We start from the raw sequence: 22,416 nt of genomic DNA on the forward strand, positions 1-22,416 counted from the left end.
GAGACAGAGAGAGAGAGTGAGTGAAACAGGAAGAGAGAGAGGTACGTGGAGAGGGGAGCAGAACAGAGAGAGAGTGAGGCAGGGAGAGCGAGAGGCAGGAGGAGAGAGAGAGTGAGGCAGGGAGAGCGAACGAGAGAGAGAAAGAGGCAGGGAGAGCGAACGAGAGGCGAGGGAGAGAGAGAGAGAGGAGAGAGGAGAGAGGAGAGAGAGAGAGAGAGAGAGAGAGAGAGAGAGAGAGAGAGAGAGAGAGAGTGAGGGGAGAGAAGAGGAAGAGAGTGAGGCAGGCAGAGAGAGCGCATGTGAGTGTGGTGTGTGTGGAGAGAGAAGAAACGGCACACAGTGGAGTAGTGCTCAGTGACTGGTGGCTGAGGTGAGGTGTAGAGCTGTAGGGAACTTCCTAATAATCAGGGGACCTGAAGACCCTGTCTTTTGTCAAAGAGGAAACAAAACGATCTGGGCTCTGTAGAGGCTGGACTAAAGGGCTGAAGGAATATGGAAGAAAAAAAGGAGAAACGGAATAAAGGTAGAGGAATGTTTTCAGTGTGACTGTTTTTCCCAAACCACCATTTTCCATCCATCACATCCGGCGAAACTCACCACCTTCCCAGCACAGAGGGCGGACCTGGCTGGAAGTGTGTGTGTGTGACAGTAAGAAAGGGAGGAAGAGTGTCTGTGACACCTGTCGTCACTCATTATGCTGTTGATCCATCTCCATAGCACTCACACACACAGGTGCAGTTCCTAGCGAGCGCAGCAGAGACACCTGAGGATTTCCTGACACACACACATACCTCCTGTCTCATCTTCTCCATTGAAATTACGATGTCAGGTTTAAACCGAGCGATCGCTGCCTTCTGACAGTGTGGATACCTTCTGTCCAAACTGGCACACTAGAGTTGAGCACATTCTTATCATTATACTTTCCTGATTTCAAATGGATTCAACCTCTTTGATCAACAGGTAATAATGTGGACCTGAGAAAAGGATTGAATGTGAGAAATCGTGCTTAGGGTAATTGCCCTCCGGTTTGGAATACTTGGAACAGAGCGAAAGTCATAGAGCTCTCTATTGTTCGGGGGAGTTTTGCCAAGTTATTGTTGCTCTCCGTTTCCGTCCGTCATTAGCTACGACTACTTCAAGAATTAACAGAGGTGAAGTCTGTACCCATGGATAGCCTCCTCTGACTTAATCCCACATGTAGTTTAACACTGACAGACATTATGAGGGTTGACTTTGAGCTCTGAGCATGTGGAGACTCTTAAAGACCAGACCTATCCCTCTCTGCTCCTCTCTCACCACGTAACAGACTTGTAAGAGTTAGTGTGTCATTGTAAGGCACGTGCTGGAGGTGTATGGCGACTGACATAATGAACCTGCATGGGAACGTATCGGAGTTGATCTCTTCTGCCGTCAGAGCCATAACGCTTCCGTCCTTTGACCCCGACCCTGACCCTTGGCCTAATGGTCCAGAGGGACTTCTGGGAAATGAAAGCAGGAATTTTTCAAATGGGTGTAACGGGAATGATGGCGGCAATGTGCATGACTTTCCGCCAGGCAACTGGACGCATAGCGGCAGGGTTTACAGTGATGAAGCAAGGATTCTGGAATCATCGCAGTGTGTGAAGGGGATAACAGCAGTGGACAAGAACTGGGCTGCTTTGCTGATCCTGGCGGTCATTGCCGTTACAGTGACGGGTAACATCCTGGTCATCATCGCAGTGTCTCTGGAGAAGAAGCTCCAGAACGCCACCAACTACTTCTTGATGTCGCTGGCTGTCGCCGACATGCTGCTGGGCATCCTGGTCATGCCCATCTCCATGGTGACAATTCTCTATGGTGAGTTCCAGCTCAAGTTCAAAACTTTATTGTCTCATTGTTTGGTTAAACATTTACATTTGTCTTTGGCTTGCACACTTTGGTTTTTATTTGTAGAGGTAGTTTAACATGAAGATTGGTACAGTTTTATTTTTTGCTTATTGGATTTAAATGAAATGATACCAGATTACTTTAGAAAAACATTTGGGCGTTGACTGCTCAGATGACATAAAGAGGATGACATAAAGAGCCGTTGTTGAAACACCGTGCCATGTTTAAAACGATGAGAATCGCAGAATGGTGAACTTACTAAATGACTGAAGAGTTTGACTGTGTGATATTAGGTGGCTTCTTGTGTAAATATTTTCTGTCTGGATTTTAATGATTTCAGACACATCACAGTAAAGACATACAAAAAAACAGAAAACAGAGAATTACATCATAATACTTACAAAGTCTATAAACAAGAGTGTGTTTTGTATATTTGACATTTACATTACTGTTCTCAGATTTTGTATTAATAGATTTTAGATTTTTATGAAAATGGTTTTTTTGCAAAATGCTATATATCCATTGCTTAGCTGGAATGGAATGGTCGTATCCTGTATATTTGACTGTACAGGATTTGGTTGTCTAACCTAGCTATCTTAAGAAGAATGCAGGTACTGTAAGTCGCTCTAGATAAGAGCATCTGCTAGATGACTAAAATGTCAAATGTAAATGTTTTACATACATATCTCCTATTACTGTATTGAGTTATTATATATTTTTTAAATTAAATATTGTAGTCACAAATGTATCATGTGTACAGTTCTGTATTAAAAATGTAATTATTTGTTACATTTGACTGTGTAAAACCTAGCAGTACTACTTATTTCTCTGAGTGAGGCATCTGAAATAAAACCATCAAGTGATAGATTTGAAATAAATAGGTCTGTCATTGAACAACCCCATACAATGATTAGATAGTGAAAAAAACACACCAATCTCTTTCATAATTTATTTAAACAATAAAAGCTCATTTACCTACATTTCTGAAAATGGATATATAGCGTTTTGGAATGAAACTCTTAATTTATTTATTGTAGTATTTAGTATGTATTTCATAATTATTAGGATCCCAAATTAGCTGCTGCCGAGGCAGACGCTTCTCTTTCTGGGGTCCAAACATGAAACAATGTCTGTGTGTCTCTTCACAGTCCCTGTTGTGCCATGAGGTGCTCTTTTATCTGGTTATTGAATCTGGTTTTATTACTAGCTTGAGTTACCTGGGGTGGCAGAGAGTTCCATTTAGTCATGGCTCTATTTAATACTGTTTGCTTCCCAGCCTCTGTTCTGGACCTGGGGACTGTGAAGAGACTTCTGGTTGCACGTGTTGTTTGATACCGATGAGTGTCCGAACTGTGTGCCAACTGCTTGAACAGACACCTTCAACACATCAACACCTCGCACAAAGACCAACAGTGATGCAATCAATCTCTCCTCAACTTTGAACCAGGAGATTGAACTGCATGTCATTGACATTCACCTTCCGTGTACATCTAAATGCAATGCATGCTGCTCTCTTCTGGACAAACTGCAATTTGCTTATGTTTTTCTTGCCAAAAAAAAACATGTTTGGTTGACTGAGATGTCAAGAAAGCAGACCTCTTTCCTATTTTAGTAACCATTGAGTCTATATGTTTTGACCATGATAGCTTGCTATCTAGGGTAACAGCCAGCAGTTTAGTCTCCTCAACTTGCTCAATCGCCACATTATTCAATAATAGATCCAGATGAGGTTTAGGTTTGAGTGAGTGATTTGTCCCAAAAATAATGTTTTCGTTTTTGAGATATTTAGCACCAGCCTATTTCTAGTTACTCAATCTAAAACTGACTGGAGCTCTACGTTAAAGGTGTCAGTTATTTATTTTACTGTTGCAGCCGACGTGTATACTGTTCAGCATACATGGAAACACAGGCTTTATTCAAGGTCAGTGGAAGGTCATTAGTAAAAACAGAAAACAATAATGGGTCAAGCCAGCTGCCCTGTGGTACACCACACTCAAACGAATTTTCATTAGAGAGGCTTCCATGAAATAAAACCCTCTGTGTTCTATTGAATAGGTAACACTCAATCCATGATAAGGCAGAGGATGTTAACCCATAACACGTTTTTTCAGCAATATGTTATGATCAATGATATCGAAAGCTGCACTGAAGTCTAACAATCTCCCAAAATCTTATCATTATCAATGTATGCTGGGGCTGACATTCTTCATTGTTGTGTTGTACAGAAATAGTTGGTTGTTTAACATTATTATTAAAATTGTTAGAATGATTAAGTCATGCGTGGAAACTCCAGCTATTTGGTTTCACAAGTGGCTCAATAAGAGCCAGAGAAATATTTGGAGAATTTTAATTCAATACATTTTGGGGTTGTGGTTTTGCAATGTGTTGATATTTTGGTTATATTTATATGTTATATACACCGGCTAGTTTATTACCTACACCAACCTGTTCACAAAAATGTATCGCTCCTACAGGCAGTGAGTCACATCACTGTAAAGTAGACAGACAGGCATCTTGTTACTGTTCTATTGAACGTTAGCATGGCCATAACAAGTGACCTAAGCAACTTTGAGAGTGGTACAGTATGATCGCCGGTGCCAGGAGCACCGGATCCAGTATCTCAGAAACATCCGTCCTCCTGGGCTTTTCACGCACAACAGTCTCTAGTGTTTACCGAGAATGGTGCGACAAACAAAAAACATCCAGTTTTTTGGCAGTCCTGTGTGCGAAAATAGCTACTGATGAGAAAGGTCGAAGAAGAATGGCAAGAATCTTCTAAGTTAACAGGCGGTCCATAAACAGAACAACAATGGTGTGCAGAAAGGCATCTCGGAACGCCCAACTTGTTGATCCTTTTCACAGATTGGCTATATTGCAGCAGAYGACCACACAGGGTTCCACTCCTATCAGTTCAAAACAAGAAGAAGCGGCTCCAGTGGGCACGCGATCACCAACACTGGACAGTTGAGGAGTGGAAACACATTACCTGGAACATGACAGCGAGTTCAGTTTACTTGATTGGCCTGCACAGTCCCCAGACCTCAACCCAATAGAACATATTTGACATGAGATGGATTCACAGCATGAATGTTGAATTATTTTGTTCCCCTTTATTTAACTTGGCAAGTCAGTTAAGAACAAATTCTTATTTACAATGACCCTAACCCGGATGACGCTGGGACAATTGTGCACTGCCTTATGGGACTCCCAATCACAGCTGGTTGTGATACAGCCTGGAATTGATGCCTCTAGCACTGAGATACAGTGTCTTAGACCACCGCGCCACTCGGGAGCACCTATGTACCACTGTCCAATCTGCAGCAACTGTGGAACGTTTCCGACATTGTGTAGAATGCTCCGAAGAATTCAGGCTACTTTGGAGGCTAGGCGGGGTCTGACCCTGTTCTAGACGGGTGTACCTAATAAACTGGTAGCATTGAACGTACCAATTACTGGGATTGTTACTGAATATGGGCTATATTGCGAGCATCCCTTAGAGAGAACTTTACTCTGGAAGCTGGATAGACATGTACAGTCATACTATGGAAGCTGTCAGATATTTGCCTATATGGCTTTGTATTTTGATTTATGGCCCCCTTACTAGAAGCCTCCACCCCCATCTGGTCTGGTGAACATACCACATACCCACAATGCTTTGTGCAAGTAATGAATGTCACCATCATTTTTTTCACCTGAAACGTGGAGTGGAGAGGACTGAATAGAGTGCTGACTCTCTCTGAATAGATCTCTCTCTCTCTCTCTTTCCCAGCTTCTCCGGGGATTGGAGTTAGACAGTCTGTTGTTTCCTAAGTCCCTCTCCGTGCCTTTCTAAATGTGTAAATGTCACAAGTCTGATTCTATAAGGAGCTTTAAGCCCTAAGTAGGGACCTCATTTGCATGAAAATGAGGAGTGTAGTAAATTAGTCTGAAGGAAGTGTGCTTCTGTGAAAAGTACGACCTCTGCTGCTTATTAGATGTTCCCCTTTAATAAGCAGACAAAGGAACCCATTAAACGTTGGGATGCCAACAGAAACTCGTCAGATACTTTGTCATTATTTTCTTGTGTTGCTACTTTGTCGCTAAATTGCCCACAGTGGATTGGATTCATCTGGCACATGAAAAGACTGAGCAAACAGAGAATCTTTTCATTACAGAGAGAACAACAACTGTATTACAGGCCTGTCTGTCCATTACATGCTGTTGGCGATTAGACGTCTTGATTCGTATGAATGCATATAAATTAGGTTTTACCCTTTGAACAGTGTTCAGAGTCAACCAATACTTTATTAGCTTGTCATTGCCATAGATTATGTGAGGGTTTATTAATTGTCTGCCTTTTGGTGGTGACACCAGATTACAGCACCACAGGGCTCTGATTCAAGGTAGGGTAGAAGATGAACATGAATAGTCTCACCTGACAGCCATTCTTAGAAGGCTTGCGAGATTAAAGCCTTCATGGTCCACTGAGTTATAATCAATCACTCTGTTTTATAGACACTTTTAACTGGGCTGAGTGGTCACCAAAGGCGACGTCTGGATGTTCATGAGAACAGAGTACTCTGTTATGGTCTTAATGGAGGTTAGCCAGACCCTCCAGTCCTGTCCTGTGGGACTGTTAGACAGGAAGACAGCACCTTTCTTCAGCCTCGCCACTCATTCAGCTCTACTGCCCTCTGGAAATAAGGAAATGATTTAATCTCTTTATTGATTTGTCTCTCTCTCTTCTCGGTTATGTCAGGATCCTGATACCTGGTTTGTGTCTCCCACCTCCACCACTTTCATGGCTTTAATCGCTCTCCTTTCCTTTGCTTTGTTTTGCTTCCGCTCATGTACTGTTTGTTTCGCTCTTAGAGGGGTGCATGACAGAGAAAAACAGAGACCTCTTTTCAGAGTTTTTGAAGACAGAAGTTTTTGACGGGCAGGTATGCCATGTTCTGTTGCCGATGGAGTAAGTGTGCTCTAGTTTCTTGGTCTTGTCTAGATCATGACATAGAGAATTAATCATTGTCTTCCTACTGGGCACAGATATCAGTTCAATGTCTAGTTTTGATTGACTTTTAGTTGATTTTCATGTGAAATCAAAACATTTCATTTAGGTAAAAGTTGTTTGAAAAAATATGAAATACCCTTATGTTGATTATTTTTTGCAAATCAAATTAGTTTTCCATGTTGATTCAACGTCATCGCATAGATTTTCTGGGGAGGAAATTACGTGGAAACAATGTTGATTCAACCATTTTTTGCCCAGTGGGTTATGACTAATGCTTAACTAAGGGGAAATGTGTTTCATATAACCCCCTAAAATTCTTTGACCCTCGCTCTTTAGACTGTCTTTATAGAAGAAGATTACCCCCTTGGTAAAAATAGACCTAATCCCCTGGGTGATGGACTAGAGAGAGAGAGAGAGAAAGATGGAGAGAGAGAGAGAACAAGAGAGAGAGAGAGAGAGATGAGTGGTTCTGTGGTTAGGGAGAAAACTTGGTTTGTGCTCAGACGTTTAACCAGACATGGGGGAAATTTCAGGTCAAGCCAGCAGCAGCAAAACAAGATTCAAAAGAGCAGCCAGTATGAGAATTAGGGTGGCAGGTAGCCTAGCGGTTAAGATCGTTGGGCCAGTAACCGAAAGGTCACTGGTTTGAATCCCAAAGCTGACTAGGTGAAAAATCTGTTGAAGTGCCCTTGAGCAAGGCACTTAATTGCTCCTTTAAGTCGCTTTGGATAAGAGCGTCTGCTAAAGGACAAAAAAATGAAGGAACGACTGAGTCTCAGCAGCTTCTTCTCAGACACGACCAAACACAAAACAAAGCCTTGTCATTATCTGCTCTCAGAGAACCAGATGTGTTAGCAGGGCAAAAGAGGGGTATACACCAATGCAGGATCAAGGAGTTAGCCTGCTAACTTGCCTAAATATTCTGAAATTATTTATTTAAGATATAAACTTAAAATGGGCATGGTCTACTTAACAACCAAAAACACATACAGTATGTACGTTTCTGGTTGTTTATCAAAGTTAGCTGGCTAACTCATCGATGCTGCTTTGTAGTATACCCCTCAGGTAATTCACAGACGGAGAGATACAAGAGGAGGAAAATAAACAAATTGGTTTCTAGGGCGAAAGACAAGAGATGGGAATGATAGAGTTCCTGATGCTTCAATCAAGGGAGGGACTGGGAGAGAAACATCTGAACGAGAGAGAGAGACAGAGGGAAGAGAAGGACGAGACAGAAGCCCTGTTTATACCTGGTTTTAACTTGCATCCTTTGTCCTGATCTTGTCCACATTCTGATTGTGCCCACATTTTTAGAAAGGTGTAGACAATCAAAAGACATATTGTGATCTGATTGTGATCAGATCATCCTGCCCACCTCTGGAGATAGTCAGACACACATTGTGTCTGGATATCTTACAAGTGTCGACAGATTGGGATAGAGAAACTATTTAAATCATGATTATTTTGCCCTCAAAAATCATTGGCAGATGGTACCATTGACTGAGAACATCAATATGTGTCTTACAATAAATAAATAAATATTATTTTGAAAGAATAGCTGTGAAATAATTTGCATAAGGGACCAGGAAATCTGTTCACAGTGCAGACACAGTGGATGGATAACAGACACATTTTAATACCATGCGTAAACACATTTTGGGAAATGTGGGCAAAATTAGAATGTAGACAAGATCAGGACAAAGGACACATGTTAGCACCAGGTATAAACGGGACTAAAGAGGGACCAGAGAGAGAGAGCGAGAGAGAGAGAAAAGGAGAGAAAGAGAGAGACAGAGAGAAGAGGAGGCTGACTGAATGTATAGGTGTTTGATACGGGGCAGTTTGAGAAAGAATTTAGAAAACAGACCGAGAAAGAGAAATGGAGAGATCAAGAGAGGTGAACATCTTTTCTTGCTTATCCTCCCACCGTTATTTGAGCTACATAACTACCCTCATTTGGGGTTCTTTGGTACATGATGTCATGGTCATGGATATTTGATAGTTTGTTTCTGATCCACTGTTTATGCGTCTGTATTATTGGTACAGGCCCCGTGTTTCAAATTCTACCTACTGGAGCCCACCAGCGCTTTACTGTGTAAATGCTGCAGTTAGAGGCAGAGGTAGTGGATTGGGGGATGTATTTATTTATATGGCTGTGTGTTTATTTTTGGAGTCTCTGACTGCTTCCAGTCCTCCTCTAACTAGTTATAAAACCCTATTACACCAACGTCAAGACCAGGAATGGGGGCATCAACCATGACAGATTGTACACATGCATGCACCGCACGCACACACACACACACACACACACACACACACACACACACACACACACACACACACACACACACACACACACACACACACACACACACACACACCACACAACACACACACACACACACACACACACACACACACACACAACACACACACAACACACACACACACACACACACACACACACACACACACACACACAACACACACCACACACACACACACACACACACACAGTCAGTATTGGCTTTTAAGAACCTGGTATCAAACAAAAAAATACTGCTATTGAACCCCAGAATAATACAGGATATCAGTAATGAACACTGTATCCACGGTGATAGACAATTTGGGAACACGTCAGACATAAATGCTGTTACCAGGGTGATGATGAACCCCAGTTTAAATCCAAATGACTGGTTGCCATGACTCTCATCCATTGACTCAAGCGTTGTAACTATTGGCCTCACTGTGTGAGGTGTGCAAGTGTGACACATACTGCATTGTACTCTCAGAGTCGTTGTTAAGAAATCTCAGTTATCCAAACTATGAACCTGTGGACCAGACAGCAATTACTGATGACTGAGAAATTGTCTTTGGTTGGGTGAAAATGAATGCAGAACACTTTATGACATAAATAGTATGGCACACAGTAGATGGACTGTACGTGTCAGCTTCATTCTCTGAATAWTATGTGGAATTGTAGAATGTGTAAACAATGTAGAAAGACTGGTGTCTTCCCTTCTATTTTGACATTTCTCTGACGTGTGAGGGTATAGATTGTAACTACAGGTGTTGTGGTGAAGCTAATCTGATGTTTCCAAATGAACTGCGATTCAAGCTCAGTCAGAATACCCAAGATGACTACTGATGTTACCTGAAACACCAAACTGCAGCAAAAGTCAAAGGTCTCAGAGGAAATGAGTGAATTAGAGACAGAACGAGAGACAGAGCGAAAGACACATTGAGAGACAGAGCGAGAGACAGACATGGACAGACGGAAAGAGACGACTACCTCCTTAAATGTCTGCTCCTATCCACTGTATTCTTTCCTAGATTTCTCATTGGTTATCGTGTTTTGTTGCTTTGTGTTCCTGTCAAGGTCAGTGGCCACAGGGCTATGAAATTATGTATGTGACTCTCAGTCACTCTAGTACATTCTACAACATTCATATCACTCTATAACCAAGTTAGTTTTGTTTAAATTCAACAACAAAATTGTATCTTGCACTCATGCCAATAAAGCATTTGAAATTAAACAATTAAATCGAGAAAGACAACAAGAGAGACATAAACAGAATATACAGAAACAGCTTACAAGAGCCTTAGTAGAATAATTGGTTTTCCAAACTTTTTCCTGAAGCGATTACCCAGCTCGCACATAACGTTCTGAGAACCATATGTTTCTTAGAGCTTGTTGAGAGCGTAGTTGTTCTATGGTTATTTTGCATACAACCTTCCCACAACTTTCTGGGAATGGTGCTTCACATTGGGAAAAAACTGTTTGTATCAATGTTGGTTACATGTCATTTCAACCCCCCAAAATCTTGAATAAATGTGCAAAAGTGATTGGATTTGCAAAAAGTAGTCAACTTAAGGGTATTTTGGTTGAATTCACATTAGTTGAAAACTCAACGAAATGTAAATTAAAATTAAACGTTGAACTTACGTGTGTGCCCAGCGTGTGCCCACATGCACACTGATTTAAAGCAACGGTATTCTAAGGATATGCTTGTTTAAAAATTCTGCAGCTGCAATCAAAAAAAGAATAATCTTAACAATTAAAAAATAAATAGGTGACCCCGAAAGCCGATAGCACTAGCCATAATATTGAATCTGCAGAAGGGACGAGTGAAGACAGATGGACATGTGTAAATTAGACGTTCATTCATACTGCATATATTAGACCTATTATTACTGAACCCTATAGGCTATAATGCAGCAACTTTTTCACAAGAAAAAAGTTAACAGCTGATGATGAGATGATACAGTGCATTTGGAAGGTATTCAGACCCCTTGACTTCTTCCACATTTTCTTACGTTACAGCCTTATTCTAAAATTGTCCTTTTCCCCTCATCAATCTACACACAATACCCCACAATGACAGAGCAAAAACAGGCTTTTTGAATTTTTTGAAAATGTATTACATATAAAAAACTGAAATATCACATTTCCATAAGTATTCAGACGTTTTACTCAGTACTTTGTTGAAGCACCTTTGGCAGCAATTACAGCCTCGAGTCTTCTTGGGTATGACGGTACAAGCTTGGCACACCTGTATTTAGGGAGTTTCTCTCATTCTTCTCTGCAGATCCGCTGCACAGCTATTTTCAAGGCTCTCCAGAGATGTTTGATCGGGTTCAAGTCCTGGCTTTGGCTGGGCCACTCAAGAACATTAAGAGACTTGTCCCGAAGCCACTCCTGCGTTGTCTTGGCTGTGTGCTTAGGGTCGATGTCGTGTTGGAATGTGAACATTAGCCCCAGAGTGCTCTGGAGCAGGTTTTCATCAAGGATCTCTCTGTATTTTTCTCCGTTCATCCTTCCCTCGATCCTGACTCGTCTCCCAGTCCCTGCCGCTGAAAAAGATCCCCCACAGCATGATTCTGCCATAACCATGCTTCACCGTAGGGATAGGTGCCAGGTTTCCGCCAGACGTGACGCTTGGCATTCAGGCCAAAAATTTCAGTCTTTGTTTCATCAGACCAGAGAATCTTGTTTCTCATGGATTTAGAGTCCTTTATGTGCCTTTTGTCAAACCCCAAGAGGGCTGTCATGTGCCTTTTACTGAGGAGTGGCTTCCGTCTGGCCACTCTACCATAAAGGCCTGATTGGTGGAGTGTTTCAGAGATGGTTGTCCTTCTGGAAGGATTCTCCTATCTCCACAGAGGAACTCTGGAGCTCTGTCAGAGTGACCATCGAGTTCTTGGTCACCTCCCTGACCGAGGCCCTTCTCTTCTGATTGCTCAGTTTGGCCGAGTGGCAAGCTCTAGGAAAAGTCTTGGTGGTTCCAAACTTCTTCCATTTAAGAATGATGGAGGCTACTGTGTTCTTGGGGACCTTCAATGCTGCATATATGTTTTGGTACCCTTCCCCAGATCTGTGCCTCGACACAATCCTGTCTCTGAGCTCTACTGACAATTCTTTCGACCTCATGGCTTGGATTTTGCTCTGACATGCACTGTCAACTGCGTGACCTTATAAAGACAGGTGTGTGCCTTTCCAAATCATGTCCAATCAATTTAATTTACCACATGTGGACTCATGAAACTTCTCAAGGATGACCAATAGAAACAAGATGCACCTGAGCTCAATTTTGAGTCTCATAGCAAAGGATCTGAATACTTATGTAAATAAGATATTTCTGTTTTTTATTTTTTATTTAAAAAAAATTRTTCTAAAAARCTGTTTTTGCTTTGTCATTATTGGGTATTGTATSTACAGATTGATGAGGAGTTTTCTTTATATACAGTGGGGAGAACAAGTATTTGATACACTGATGATTTTGCAGGTTTTCCTACTTACAAAGCATGTAGAGGTCTGTAATTTTTATCATAGGTACACTTCAACTGTGAGAGACGGAATCTAAAACAAAAATCCAGAAAATCACATTGTATGATTTTTAAGTAATTAATTTGCATTTTATTGCATGACATAAGTAATGATACATCAAAAGCAGAAACTTAATATTTTGGTACAAAACTTAGTTTGCAATTACAAGAGATCATACGTTTCCTGTAGTTCTTGACCAGGTTTGCACACACTGCAGCAGGGATTTTGGCCCACTCCTCCATACAGACCTTCTCCAGATCCTTCAGGTTTCGGGGCTGTCGCTGGCAATACGGACTTTCGGCTCCCTCCAAAGATTTTCTTATTGGTTCAGGCTGGGGAGACTGGCTAGGCCACTCCAGGACCTTGAGATGCTTCTTACGGAGCCACTCCTTAGTTGCCCTGGCTGTGTGTTTCGGGTCGTTGTCATGCTGGAAGACCCACCACGACCCATCTTCAATGCTCTTACTGAGGGAAGGAGGTTGTTGGTGTAGATCTCGCGATACATGGCCCCATCCATCCTCCCTCAATACGGTGCAGTCGTCCTGTCCCCTTTGCAGAAAAGCATCCCAAAGAATGATGTTCCACCTCCATGCTTCACGGTTGGGATGGTGTTCTTGGGGTTGTACTCATCCTTCTATTCTCCAAACACGGCGAGTGGAGTTTAGACCAAAAAGCTATATTTTTGTCTCATCAGACCACATGACCTTCTCCCATTCCTCCTCTGGATCATCCAGATGGTCATTTGGCAAACTTCAGATGGCCTGGACATGCGCTGGCTTGAGCAGGGGGACCTTGCGTGCGCTGCAGGATTTTAATCCATGAAGGCGTAGTGTGTTACTAATGGTTTTCTTTGAGACTGTGGTCCCAGCTCTCTTCAGGTCATTGACCAGGTCCTGCCGTGTAGTTCTGGGCTGATCCCTCACATTCCTCATGATCATTGATGCCCCACGAGGTGAGATCTTGCATGGAGCCCCAGACCGAGGGTGATTGACCGTCATCTTGAACTTCTTCCATTTTCTAATAATTGTGCCAACAGTTGTTGCCTTCTCATCAAGCTGCTTGCCTATTGTCCTGTAGCCCATCCAGCCTTGTACAGGTCTACAATTTATCCTGATGTCCTTACACAGCTCTCTGGTCTTGGCCATTGTGGGAGAGGTTGGAGTCTGTTTGATTGAGTGTGTGGACAGGTGTCTTTTAACAGGTAAGAGTTCAACAGGTGAGTAATTACTAATACAGTATGAGTGGAGAAACAGGAGGCTTCTTATAGAAAAACTAACAGGTCTGTGAGACGAATCTTACTGGTTGGTAGGTGATCAAATACTTATGTCATGCAATAAAATGCAAATTAATTACTTAAAATCATACAATGTGATTTTCTGGACTTTTGTTTTAGATTCCGTCTCTCACAGTTGAAGTGTACCTATGATAAAAATGACAGACCTCTACATGCTTTGTAAGTAGGAAAACCTGCAAAATCGGCAGTATTCAAATACTTGTTCCCCACTGTATATACATTTTAGAATAAGGCTGTAACGTAACAAAATGTTGAAAAGGTCAAATGGTCTGAATACTTTCCGAATGTACTGCAGATATACAATTACATAGATACAGACACATTACCGCATGCAAGTGTACAGGAGCGTCAAGTCTAGGTCCAAGAGGCTTTGAAACAGCTTCTACCCCAAGCCGTAAGACTCCTGAACATCTAATCAAATGGCTACCCAGACTATTTGCATTGCCCCCCCCCCCCCCCCCCCTTTTACGCTGCTGCTACTCTCTGTTATTATCTAGGCAATGTCACTTTCATAACTCTACCTACATGTACATATTACCTCAACTAACCGGTGCCCCCGCACATCGACTCTGTGCCGGTAACCCCTCTATATAGCCTCGCTATTGTTATTKTACTGCTGCTCTATGTTACTTTTATTTCTTTTTTTGGGAGGGTGTTATTTTTCTGAAAACTGTGTTGTTGGTTAAGGGCTTGTAAGTAAGCATTTTACTTTAAGGTCTACTATACCTGTTGTATTTGGAGCATGTAACAAATACAATTTGATTTGATTACAGAGATAGAGACGAAAAATGCTCAACCTCCAGATGAGTATAAGGGGGAAGTTTAAGTACAATTCTTTCAAGCTTGTTTGGTTTGTTGCTTATTCTTTAGACGTGTGGGGCTGCTGGTGAACCATGATGTGCAGGCATAATCAAAATGACACTTGACTAGCTAGGTTTCCATCCTATTGGCGACAGATTTTCAAGCGAATATTCTTCATAAAAACAATATGCCATTTCAGAGTTTCCTTCAGGAAAATTTGGCACCAGACAACATAACAGGGAAGATTTTAATGCACCAGACATTTGATACATTTATCGGACACCCATATGCATTCAGATCCAGTCTGGTGCAGCCAGCACCATCAATAAACAAGGGATATTGGCCAAGTGAGCCACATTTACGTTACCTTAAAAACAGCCTATAACAAATTACAAAAGCAGTATTCCTTGTGTTTCGATGTGTAGCACTTGTATTGGTTTTTAGGCTACTTTCCTAAAACAATAATTGTCCACCTCATGGTTCAGTTGTCAGAGATTTGAGCACTAAATTTATCAGGGCATTGCATGCAAARGCCTATAGGCTTATGTGTCCACTGTATGATATTAACATTTTAATAAATATACACTTGTCACGATCGTGTGGAGGAGAGACGGACCAAAACGCAGCATGTGKAAAATAAGCCATCTTCTTTTATTTTACTACGAAGATGAACATGAAACGAAACACTATTACAAACTATACAAAAACAACAAACGACCGTGAAGCTATAAACGTAGTGCACACACACAGGCTACAAACGTTCAACATAGACAATTCCCCACAAACAGCTAAAGCCTATGGTTACCTTAAATATGGCTCCCAATCAGAGACAACAATAACCAGCTGTCTCTAATTGAGACCCAATTCAGGCAACCATAGACTTTCCTAGATACCTACACTCAACCATAGACACAGCTAGACTACTATACTAAACATAAACCCAACTACTCTAATAAACCCCCTAAACCTTACAACCACCCTAGACACTACAAAAACACATACATTTCCCCATGTCACACCCCTGACCTAACTAAAATAATTAAGAAAACAAAGATACTAAGGCCAGGGCGTGACATAACCCCCCCCCTTAAGGTGCGAACTCCGGGCGCACCAGCACAAAGTCTAGGGGAGGGTCTGGGTGGGCTTCCGTCCACGGGCGGCGGCTCCGGCACTGGTCGTGGTCCCACCCACATAGTCACTACCCGCTTTCGTAGCCTCTCCAAATGGCCACCTCCACATTAACCCCATTGGATTAAGGGGCAAGCAAGCCGGACTAAGGGGCAGCACCGGACTAAGGGGCAGCACCGGACTAAGGGGGCAGCACGCGAGCTAGGTAAGGGGCAGCACCAGGATAGAGGGGCAGCACCAGGATAAGGGGCAGACCAAGCGATAAGGGGCAGCACCGAGGATAAGGGGCAGCCAACCAGGTAAGGGGCAGCACCAGGATAAGGGGCAGCTCCGGACTGAGGGACGGCAGCTCCGGACTGAGGGACGGCAGCTCCGGACTGAGGGACGGATCCTGGCTGGATGACGGCTCTGGCGGATCCTGGCTGGACGGCTCTGGCGGATCCTGGCTGGACGGCTCATGGCTGCTGACGGATCTGGCTGCTCATGGCTGGCTGACGGATCTGGCTGCTCATGGCTGGCTGACGGCTCTGGACGCTCATGGCTGGCTGGCGGCTCTGGCAGATCCTGTCTGCTGGCGGCTCTGGCAGATCCTGTCTGGTTGGCGGCTCTGGCTGGTCAATGCTCGCGCTGACGGCTCTGGCTGGTCATGGCTCGCTGACGGCTCTGGCTGGTCATGGCTCGCTGACGGCTCTGGCTGGTCATGGCTCGCTACGCTGCTCGGCTGGTCATGGCTCGCTGACGGCTCTGGCTGATCCGTTCTGGCGGAAGGCTCTGGCTGATCCGGTCTGGCGGAAGGCTCTGGCTGATCCGGTCTGGCGGAAGGCTCTGGCTGATCCGGTCTGGCGGAAGGCTCTGGCTGATCCGGTCTGGCGGAAGGCTCTGGCTGATCCGGTCTGGCGGAAGGCTCTGGCTGATCCGGTCTGGCGGAAGGCTCTGGCTGATCCGGTCTGGCGAAGGCTCTGGCTGATCCGGTCTGGCGGAAGGCTCTGGCTGATCCGGTCTGGCGGAGCTCTGGCTGATCGCGTCTGGCGGAAGGCTCTGGCTGATCCGTTCTGGCGGACGGCTCTAGCGGCTCCTGTCTGGCGGACGGCTCTAGCGGCTCCTGTCTGGCGGACGGCTCTGTAGCTCATGGCAGACGGGCGCTTTGCAGGCTCATGGCAGACGGGCGGCTTTGAAGGCTCAATACAGACGGGCAGTTCATGCGGCGCTTGGCAGACGGACAGTTCAGACGGCGTTGGCAGACGGGCAGTTCAGGCGCCGTTGGCAGACGGGCAGTTCAGGCGCCGTTGGGCAGACGGGCAGTTCAGGCGCCGCTTGGCAGACGGGCAGTTCAGGCGCCGCTTGGCAGACGGGCAGTTCAGGCCCGCTTGGCAGACGGGCAGTTCAGGCACCGTTGGGCAGACGGGCAGTTCAGGCACCGTTGGGCAGACGGCAGACTCTGGCCGGCTGAGACGCACTGTAGGCCTGGTGCGTGGTGCCGGAACTGGAGGTACCGGGCTAAGGACACGTACCTTCAGGCTAGTGCGGGGAACAACAACAGGGCACACTGAGTTGTCAAGGCGCACTATAGGACTGGTGCGTGGTACCAGAACTGGTGGTACCGGGCTGAGGGCACGCACCTCAGGACGAGTGCGGGGAGAAGGATCAGTGCGTACAGGGCTCTGGAGACGCACAGGAGGCTTGGTGCGTGGTGCCGGGACTGGAGGCACTGGGCTGGAGACACGCACCACAGGGAGAGTGCGTGGAGGAGGAACAGGGCTCTGGAGACGCACTGGAAGCCTGGTGCGTGGTGTCAGCACTGGTGGTACTGGGCTGGGAACACACACCACAGGGCTAGTGCGAGGAGCAGTAACAGGACGCACAGGATCTGGAGACGCACAGGAGGCTTTGTGCGTGCTGTAGGCACTGTCTTAACCAGACGGCTAGCACGCACCTCTGGACGAGTATGGAGAGCTGTTCCCGGTGACATTATCACCAACACGTTCATTCGACGGATGCCGTGCCTCATGCACCAAACAATACATCCCTCATAACTCTCTCCTCCAAATTTCTCCATTAACTCCTTTACTGTCTCTGCGTCACTCTCCTCCAAATCCGCCTCACCGGCTCCTTAGGGTAAGCAGGAGGAGTTGGCTCACGTCTCCCGACTGACCCAACTAAACTACCGAGAGCCCCCCCCCCAATAAATTTTTGGGTTTGACTTACGGGCTTCCAGCCTTGTTTCCTTGCTGCCTCCTCATATCTCCGCCTCTCTGTTTTCGCTGCCTCCAGCTCAGCTTTGGGTCGGTTATATTCTCCTGGTACTTCGCGGTCCAGAATTTCCTCCCAATTCCAATAGTCCTGTGTAGGTGGGTCCTGTTGTTGTTGCACACGCTGCTTGATCCGATGTTGGTGGGGAATTCTGTCACGATCGTGTGGAGGAGAAACGGACCAAAACGCAGGCATGTGGAAAATAAGCCATCTTCTTTTATTTTACTACGAAGATGAACATGAAACGAAACACTATTACAAACTATACAAAAACAACAAACGACCGTGAAGCTATAAACGTAGTGCGCACACACACAGGCTACAAACGTTCAACATAGACATAGACAATTCCCCACAAACAGCTAAAGCCTATGGTTACCTTAAATATGGCTCCCAATCAGAGACAACAATAACCAGCTGTCTCTAATTGAGACCCAATTCAGGCAACCATAGACTTTCCTAGATACCTACACTCAACCATAGACACAGCTAGACTACTATACTAAACATAAACCCAACTACTCTAATAAACCCCCTAAACCTTACAACCACCCTAGACACTACAAAAAACACATACATTCCCCATGTCACACCCTGACCTAACTAAAATAATTAAGAAAACAAAGAATACTAAGGCCAGGGCGTGACAACACTGCCGTTCAAAAGTTTGAGGCCACTTAGAAATGCCCTTGTGTTTGAAAGAAAAGCTCATTTTTTGTCCATTAAAATAACATCAAATTGATCAGAAATACAGTCTATACACTGTTAATGTTGTCAATGACTATTGTGGCTGGAAACGGCTGATTTTTTATGGAATATCTACATTGGCGTCCAGAGGCCCATTATCAGCAACCATCATTGATGTTTCAATGTCACATTGTGTTAGCTAATCCAAATGTATCATTTTAAAAGGCTAATTGATCATTAGAAAAACCTTTTGAAATTATGTTAGCAGAGTTGAAAATGGTTGTTCTGATTAAAGAAGCAATAAAACTGGCCTTCTTTAGACTAGTTGAGTATCTGGAGCATAAGCATTTGTGGGATCGATTACAGGCTCAAACTCGTCAGTCTATTCTTGTTCTGAGAAATTAAGGCTATTCCATGTGAGAAATTGCCAAGAAACTGAAGATCTCGTACAACGCTGTGTACTACTCCCTTCACAGAACAGCGCAAACTGTCTCTAACCAGAATAGAAAGAGGAGTGGGAGGCACCGGTGCACAACTGAGCAAGAGGACAAGTACATTAGAGTGTTCAGTTTGAGAAACAGACGCCTCACAAGTCCTCAACTGGCAGCTTCATTAAATAGTACCGGCAAAACACCAGTCTCAACATCAACAGCGAAGAGGTGACTCCGGGATGTTGGCCTTCAATAAGAAAAAAAGCACAACCATCCCCAAAACAAAAATATATATATAAAAATAAGTTTGACAACACTCCCCTGTTTTAGACCACCCCTGCCCCCAGTAAATTTTGACCCGTCCCTTAACTGGCCTGAATTGGTGAAGATCATAAGACATGTCTGTTACAGAGTGCAAGCGGGAAGAGATGGTTAGATTTTTCGCCCCATCAGATCTCATTTTCATCAAATCTGCAAGGTTACAGTTGGTTTGAATTGAATTTGAGTTTCCATGCATCATTTACAAAGGGTTTAAGTTACGCCCATGCATCTCAAGTTTGGATTCAGCCCACAGAAAATATAAGGTCGCATAGGATCTCATAAAAATGCCGCCAGACATCTGCGGGTTACCCTGCTGGTCAGTCACTCCCCCTGCTCTGCTCTTCACCTCTCTCCCCCATGTGACTTGTTTGTTTAGGCTGTACTGTTCAGCAAATTGATGATCAGCAAATTGCCTTCTACTCTCTTCCATCTCAGAGCTTTCCGTTTTCACCCTCTCATCTCCAATTATCTCCATCTCTTCTTCTAAAGACACACCTGAAAATGAATAGAAGCGTTGCATTATTATTACAAACACATTTCCTGGCTGTTTCAACATCATACACACACTCACATGGTCTGATGGTGTGTTTCTAGGTTCTGAACAGAATGTAATAACTGTGAATGTAATCTTCTCAAAAGGAGCAGGCCTCCTGCTGTTCTGAATAAGAATCACAATCTTCCAGCTAATATACAGGATTGGTTTTGTCAGAACACAGACATTATGTTGGAATAACCTGTCATTGTGTCAAGATTTTTACCCCATTGTACTGGCCCTGGTGGAATAGAGTTCTGTGAGCTTTCATGTCAATTAGTTTATTTCACGTGTTCGTGGAGAGATTTAGGGTTTATAAAGTCAGACTCATTCTGTATGGTAATGACTGTGACGAGCACCTTTTAGAATTTCTTTGATGTAGAGCGGTAGAGAGAGAGAGAGGAGGAGGAGGAGGAGGATAGAAAGGGAGAGAGAGAAAGAGAGATTATAGAGAAACACATTAGAAATACACTATTTACAATTCACCACTGACATACAGTATGGCAGCCTTGAGGAAGTAAATAAGACAGGGGTAGAGAGAAAAACCCTGTTCAGATTTCTCTATGCCGGTTGGGTCCACATAATTGAACAAATCCTTTAGCGGTCTCTGGAGCGACTCTTTATGTCTGAGTCGTTGATGAAAGACTTGGTGTACATACAGTTTGTGGTCATGCAGGTCTCTAGCTCTCCATCTCTTTGTTTTCTCTCCATCTATGCCCCTCTCCTCTCACTTTATCTTTTACTCGTCCTCTTTCCCCTTCTCTAGCACTCTTCTCCCCCTCTCTCCCTCCACCCTGCTCTCTGTTTGGTAGGAAACACAAATCCAGCTTTGGTCAGGGGGAAGGCAAGCAAGCCTGAAGCTGTCAGCGAGTTTGAGGAGAAAAGCTCTTTCATTTATCTCCAGTGCCCAGATTGATGCCCCTGCCAATATCTGTATGAAAATATACAGCCTCCCTCTGTGGATAAAGGCTGCTTCCCTGGATTCCCTGCCTCTGGGCTCTCTTCTGCTTCCGTCAGTCAATATTGTTTTGTCTCCCGTTTTTACCCCACTGGGTACAGCAGGCGGACAAGCGGAAAAAAATTATAACTTAACCCGACTTGTCCTCTTTCTTAGGGTGTACAGACGAGCGTGTGCACTTCTCTGCCGGAGCTGTGAAATGCTTCAGTGTCAAGTGCTTTTGAGTTTTTGAAAGGAGTGAAAATAGGTCCCTTTTCAGCAGACTTCTTTTCAAAAAGCGTTGAGGGGTAATTGACTGTGGCTGCTCTGCCTGGCCTTAGACCAGCATCATGGTTGCAGGTCAGAAAGACTCATTTAGGCTAAATCCTACAGGGTGGGATGGAGCCAAATCAGGCAGGATCTGCTGGTCATATACTACACGACTTCTAAAATCTTAACTTGCTCACATTTTCCCAAATCTTTCATTCTGTCCATCATCAAACCCCAGCATGCGTGTGCTCGCATCACACGATGATTCCCTAGTTGATCCTGCCTTGCGTTTCTCAGTTGGCGTAGGAAAAAACAGTAAGCTGCTCTATTAGTGTGCACATTGTTATGTGTAGAAACATCAAAAAAGAGACAGAGGTGCAGAATATAGACTTGTATAAAATAATAATGGGGCCATTTGCATGGCCCTGTGCCCCTTGTGGGTCGAGATTTCACTTAAGGACCAACCAAATGGTCTAAATGAGCAAAATCCGGAGCACCGGATTTCTCTCCACAGCTGAACCAATCTGTCTTCCATCAACTCGGTCCACACAGTGCGTGTTGTTGTTGCTTTCCTCTTCGCTATCATTGTTTTGGTCTCACATGCTGAGTGCTCATCGGCTATTGGCAGCAGTCCTTGCCAAATCACATTGTAGCACAAGATGTACAACCAACATATCAGGATATCCGACAGGGGTCTGGAGAACAGAACAGCCATCATCGGTGCGTCCTTGACCCGCTCAAACTACGCGAGTCCCAACGTACTGGTCCTAGCCCAAGTTCATAGGATTTCACCCCGATCATGAAAATTCATGGCAAAATCGTGTAGGGAAGGTACTAGACTATACAGGCCACAGGAGGCACATCATCACCATTATAAGATCCTAATCTTCAAACATAGACTGGGTCCATTTTCCTCCCCCTTCCCTATATCTTCACTCTTACCTCTCTTTCTCTTCCCTCCATCCATTATGGCACTCAGATGGGCAGACCAAAATATCTTATACGATAGAGAAGTGCATGCCGGGACGGCTTGAGGTCTAATGACTTCCCACTTCAGAGAGGTGAGAGAGAGGTAAGAGATG

At 44.2% G+C, this 22,416-nt stretch overlaps 1 protein-coding gene across 1 annotated transcript in view; it reads left to right on the top strand.

Annotated features, from left to right (window-relative positions):
- Positions 1-329: 329 nt before the first annotated feature.
- LOC111971421 (5-hydroxytryptamine receptor 2A-like) overlaps positions 330-22,416 on the top strand; it is a 58,309-nt gene continuing 36,222 nt past the window's right edge. Inside the window, exon 1 of the mRNA XM_070448328.1 lies at positions 330-1,836. Coding sequence (XP_070304429.1) covers positions 1,353-1,836 — 484 coding nt within the window. The 5' untranslated portion in view covers positions 330-1,352. The remainder of the gene's footprint in view (positions 1,837-22,416) is intronic.

Source organism: Salvelinus sp. IW2-2015, linkage group LG2, assembly GCF_002910315.2.
Source record: "Salvelinus sp. IW2-2015 linkage group LG2, ASM291031v2, whole genome shotgun sequence".
Taxonomy (NCBI): Eukaryota; Metazoa; Chordata; class Actinopteri; order Salmoniformes; family Salmonidae; genus Salvelinus; species Salvelinus sp. IW2-2015.